General features: G+C 43.6%; 1 protein-coding gene across 1 annotated transcript in view; it reads right to left on the bottom strand.

Moving 5' to 3' along the window:
* The window catches only part of GRAMD2B (GRAM domain containing 2B), a 65,974-nt gene extending 63,243 nt beyond the window's left edge, over positions 1-2,731 (bottom strand). The window contains exon 1 of the mRNA XM_012811478.2: positions 2,530-2,731. Coding sequence (XP_012666932.1) covers positions 2,530-2,612 — 83 coding nt within the window. The 5' untranslated portion in view covers positions 2,613-2,731. The remainder of the gene's footprint in view (positions 1-2,529) is intronic.
* Between the last annotated feature and the right edge of the window lie 3,304 nt (positions 2,732-6,035).

Raw genomic sequence — 6,035 nt, 5'->3', positions numbered from 1 at the left:
GTCTCAGCTACTTGGGGAGGCTGAGGCAGGAGACTCGCTTGAGCCCAGGAGTTGGAGGTTGCTGTGAGCTGTGATGCCACAGCACTCCACCCAGGGGGACAGCTTGAGGCTCTGTCTCAAAACAAACAAACAAACATAGAGAAAAATCTGGCAACCTAAAATGATATTAATATGGAATTATCATATCACCCAATCAATGTGGTGTCATACCTCCTTCCCTCCCTCTTAAATTACCCTTATGTTGATACCAAAGCAAGAGTTTAAGAGCTTACAGCAACTAAAATCTTAGACTGAATCAGAAGAGACTGCAGTAGGTTTAGAAAATACTTTGTAGGGAAAAACAAACCAACAAAACCAACAGATGTTAACCAAAGACTGCCAAATAGGTAAACATCTTAACCGCAAATTCAATTATAGGTCAACCGTTTTATAGGATCTTTTCTGTGTGTTTAATGTGGCAAGGGCCACCATGTGCCTTGACAGTAATATACATTTCTGTCTTCCCCACTTATCCTGCTCTTGGAGTTCCAGAAGGGCAAATATGAAATCACATCTATCCTGCCCATCATTATTAAACAAGTAAGATATTCCATGGTTTGCTGAACTGAAATGAATTTGTGAAACTGGCCACTCCAAACAAAGGGCCATGTTGGGGCTCTGAGCTTCAGTGTGGCTGGGCTTATTTTCTACATATTTTCCCAACATAGAGTTTTGAATTAAGAGGATTTGTTTACATGCTACAGCAGACATTTCAACCAAGCAAAACGATCTTCTTAATTGAATATTTAGGCCACAGAGAATGCAGACTAGGCAAAACTTGGTAGCTGTTAGGTAGATTTGAATCATTCTGCTTTGTGTAACTAGAACTAAATGCTGCCTCTGGTTGAGCCTTGGGCTAGGACTTTAAAGTCCTGGGATGCTAGTGTTTGCTCTGCCATTTGGCACTGCTGTCTCCTCCAACAACTATAAAACAGTGAAAAATCTATCCCACATTGCCTCTTCTTCAGAGCAATAACTAAAAGAATGATTCAGTGCCATTCAAATAGGTGCTCTTTGAAAGTTCATCTTTTTCCTAGATTTGAATTATTATAAAGTTAGGATTTTATTTTGGGGTGACAAAACAAAAAAACATTGTAGGGTGGTTTTACCTATAGCAATTTTTTTTCTCAGTCATTTATTTATCCTAAAGAATTCCCGGGTTAGTTGACAATACTGGGAGGGTAAAGCGAAGTACAGCCAAGAAAAGCGGAGACACTGGAAGATGATACGACCAAAGCCTTTGGAACAACAAACCAAAGCAGCTAATAAAGATATTTTTCCAAAACTTCAGCCCAGACTTCAAAAGACGCACAGATGGAAAATGCTTTTACACACAAAATTCTTTCTATAAAACAAGGCTGTGATGACTAAATGCTGAAATAATGAGTGGCGGTTGAAATTTCACTATTAAAAGAATTTAGCATCTTTTCAAATTGGTAGCAATGCATCATTTTAGTGACTCCAGTAATGTGACATCATAAAGTAAAATGGGATCCTTCAGATACTGTCAATGTTACAGTGACATATCCTGGTGATACAATAAGCAAATATTGAGAGATTCTTTTCTTTTTAAGAGAATGGGAATAATCATTACATAATATTTCCTGATTTAAAAAAATCCAAAGTAGTACAGAAGATAAATCCGTTTCATTGCAGTTAATCCTTGTAATAAAAATATTTGAGTTTTCACTGTGTTAAAACAGAAGATTTTGTAGGTCCGACGATGCACAAATTCTCTTATTATGCACGTAAATATTTTGAAGAGAACAGTCACAAGTCATATTTGAAGTGTTTTCTTTTACTATACGTTTATCGTGCTCCCTGCGCCCACCCCTACGCCCACCTCTCCATTTAACAAGTTTGTGTCAGGTAGCCAACCAAACTCAGGGGTCTCTGAAGGGAAAGATCAAGTGCGTTCATGTTTTCCATTGCTTTTCTTCTCTCGAGTGGAAACAACGAAGAGGATGGGGGAAAGACACCCACCGTCTCTCAATCAAGTAACAAAAGAACACATCAGCGTGAAGCTAATAACCAGATGACAGCTAATAACCAGAGACAGCTAACTCTTCCCCAGACGTCGTTGAGAAGCAGGACAGCTGAAATCCTTGTTAGAGACTTTTCTTGACGTGGCTCGGGGATTTAAATAGTTTCCCCAGACCTCCCTTGGGAATTATAAAACACCACTCATGCTTTCAGGTCACATAATTCACACCTCTACCGGACTGCAAGCTGCAATGAATTCCTGAAATGTTCCTGTGCGTTTTCGCTACTACAGAATATGAGGAAGGAAAAAGAAGAGAGAGAAAGAGAAAGGGGAGTGGGGGTGGACAGAGAGACAGAACGAGAGATCCGGCGCCACAGAGGAGGTCAGGCCACAAGCTGCTCCACGGAAAAGTTCCAGAACCCGTTTCCACTGGAAACTCGTCCCCGGGAGGAGTTGTGGCTGCGCGCTCTCCGCCCCGCGGCTGGGTCCCGGCTGAGAATACTTACTGGGCTGAGCCAACTTTGCTCTCTCTCTTCCCGAGCACTTTCGCAGGCTTTGTGTCTTCCACATCTTGCTGTAGTTCGGTCATCGGGGCCGTGTGCGGAGGTCACCTCGGGACCCCCGCGCTCCCGGATCCCTCTGCCCGTCGCGGCACCCCGAGCTCGGGGCGCAGGCCAAGCGAGCCACGCCGCGCCCAGCCCCGCGCCCAGCCCCAGGCTCAGACCGGTCCGCAGGGCAAGCATGGCCGAGAGCACCGCTGGCGCCGGGACCCAAACGTCCGAGCCCGCGCGATTGGTCCGACCCGGCGTGGAAAGGCCGGGAGGGAGGGAAGGGGAGGGTCAAAGTCAAGGGACAGCCTCCTTCCCCAAGCCGGCAGGCCGAGGAAGAGAAAATGGAAACCTGTTGAACTAGTCTTTCTGGGAGCGGAAGCTAATTGGCCAAGCAGGTGAAGCATTTGCCTAATAAGGGACAATATATTTAGCCTTCTGATAAACTGGGCTTTTTTTTTTCCTAGCTGACTGTAACAGGGGAATTTTTAAACAGGGCAGCCGGCTGTAGATGTAGGAAGTGGATGCGCCCGAGTGGGGCTTTCTCCCACACAGATGTATTGTGTGGGCTGATCTGTGCCCCATCCTAAATTATTCAAACAGGATATTGGCTCATTGAGGACTCCTTTCGTGCTTAAACAATAAGTCTGCTCAATTTTTTATGGGGGAGTAACAAAGGTAATAGGAAGTAGTTGCCTTTAGTGGTTGCCTGGTTAACCCTGCCTGCTAATATGGGGCCAGGGGTGGGGGAGCGAGGAAGCAATCATCAACATCTCATTAGCACCTTGCTTGCCGTGCGCCCAGCCAATACCATGAACGCCTCCTCTTCCCCCATTTTGCTGAGATTTTGACTTGCTGGTTCTGCCTACGGTTTTTCATTTGACGTATCTATTCACTCACTCCACAAAGTTTTGAGAGGCTTTGTTCTAAACATTGACTTGTTGTAGCAAATAATGTTTGTGTTGGTGGCTTACTAATTCTCCAGAGAGTAGTTAAGAGGAAGAAGAACTAGTATAAAACCTTATGGTCGGAAGCCTGTCTTTACTTTGGAACAATTACAAATGCAATAGTTGAGCACGACGTACCTGGGAAGAAATTACTAACTCCACTTTCCAAAGTTTCCTTACTCCCTGTCCATGTATATAATAATATATATGGGTGGCGCCTGTGGCTCAAAGGAGTAGGGCGCCAGCCCCATATACCGGAGGTGGCAGGTTCAAACCCAGCCTCAGCCAAAAACTGCAAAAAAAAATTATATATGTATCATGGTATGTATTTACCATTAGGCTGAGAAGGATCTTTCTGTAGCCTGCTTGCTCCAAAAGTGATTCTCATGACACTTGAAAAGTAAGTAAAAGAAAAAGAGTTTACATAAATTCCAAAGAGTTGGCCTGGCCAAGTCTCTCCCTTTTTATTTTCTTTCTGACCATTGATCTTCCTCCTGTGGAGGGGATCTGGGGTGCGTGGGGAGGGGGAGTGGGAAGGCTCTGAGTGGCCTGGAAGCTTGGAAGTTGTCTCTTTGGTGCCCATAGCTGTCTCTTCATGGGAACATTCCTGATACCTTCACCTCCAGGTCTCATTTTTAGATCCTCACTCTACTCAGGACAGGGGCAGACTTGGAATATAGATGAGGTTGTCAACCTCCCAAATTCTGAACTATGAATCTGTCCTGAAATCCTAGGTGCCCTCCAAGCCACCACTATGGAGGGTAGACAAGACTATTTTCCCCTAAGTAATTTTTTATTGTAGTAAAATATACATGACATAATAGTTATCATTATTGGTAAGTGTACAATTCAGTTGCATTAAATGCATTCACAGTGTTGCATAACCATCACCACTATCTATACCCCAGACTTCATGATTCTCAACATTAACTTCCCATTAAACAGCGGCTCCCACAACTCATTAAACAATAACTCCCTTTTCCATGCCTCATTCCAGCCATTGGTAAGTTCTATTCTGCCTTCTGTCTCTATGAATTTATGTTTTCTAGGCATATAATTGGAATCATATGGTGTTTTTCCTTTGCACCTGGCTTATTTCACTCAGCATAATGTTTTAAAGGTCCATCCCTGTTATGGCATAGATCAAAATTTTATTCCTTTTTTTGACTAAGTAGTATTCCCTTGTATAGATATACTACGTTTTGTTTATCCATTCATCTGCTGGTGGACATTTGGGTGGTTTCTACCCTTTGTCTATTGTGAATAGTCCTGCTGGGAACATGAGTGTACAGATGCTTACTTGAGTCCTGGCTTTCAATTCTGTTGGATATATGCCTAGGAGAAGACTTGTTGGGTCATATGGTAGCCTAGAAATTGTGGTCAGGGCTCTTTGGGTATGACTAATGGCAAGTGTTCAGAGTGACCTGGCATGGGCTTACAGCTCAATTAAAGAACACTTAGGGCTGGGTGCAGTGGCTCGTGCCTATAATCCTAGCACTCTGGGAGGCTTAAGCAGTAGGATTAATTGAGATAGGAGTCTGAGATCTGCCTTAGCAAGAGTGTGAGCCTGTCTTTACTAAAAGTAGACAAATTAGCTGGGCACCATGGCTTATGCCTATAGTCCCCACTACTTATGAGGCTGAGTCAGGAGAATGGCTTGAGCCCAGGAGTTTGAGGTTGCTGTGAGCTATCATGATACCATTGCACTCTAGCCTGGGCTCCAGAGAGAGACTCTTATCTCAAAAATAAAAAAAGCAGTCAGATACCCTGGACTGGTTCAAAGTTCTTTAGTGTATGGGAGGAGGCCATACGGTGGTGTGCTTTTTAAGTGAGTTTGAGCAGTTGCGGGGGAAGGCGGGGTAGATGGTGAAAAATAGCAGATGGCCTTTTCCTAGAGTGGGCGGAGTTAGAAAGGGGCAAGAACGCTGCATTTTTTTTTACCTACTGACATTTGCTTATGTTTAAAAGACACCTGTCAAACAGTTGTGTAATTTGTTTATTCTTGGAGCTATTACACAATAAAATGAAATACAGTATTTGAAAGGCATTAGCAGACAAACAATGGGGAAAGTATCATCCCTATGTGGTAAAGCAGAGATGTAAAATTATGCCTAAAATATATTTTAGGAGTCCCTTTGATATTGTACTTGTCCTCCTCTAAGCCTCTGTGAATCTAAATTTTTGCTTCTAATATCAAAAAAGGGTTCTGGTGATACTTTTTTTCCACTTACAGAAACAGCTTTGGTAGGAACTGCCTAACATTTCACCTTGAAGGAGGTAGGAGTTTCTATTCAAATAACTTAGGATATTGGTCAGGAGTTGGTTTCTTTTCCCCAGGGATCAGATTATACTGTGTGTCTGTCCATAGTCTTGGGGGCAAAGTCCAAATAGTGAGTTTGGAGATTTGAGTGGAAAAATTTGTTTGCAATGTATGGCCAGGTGGGCTCGGCACCTGTGGCTCGAGCGGCTAAGGCGCCAGCCACATACACCTAAGGTGGCGAGTTCGAATCCCCAGCC

This window comes from Otolemur garnettii, unplaced genomic scaffold (genome assembly GCF_000181295.1).
Source record: "Otolemur garnettii isolate 467f Iridium unplaced genomic scaffold, OtoGar3 scaffold00160, whole genome shotgun sequence".
Taxonomy (NCBI): domain Eukaryota; kingdom Metazoa; phylum Chordata; class Mammalia; order Primates; family Galagidae; genus Otolemur; species Otolemur garnettii.
The sequence above is the reverse complement of the archived record's forward strand: the minus strand, read 5'-3'. Positions and strand labels throughout refer to the sequence as shown.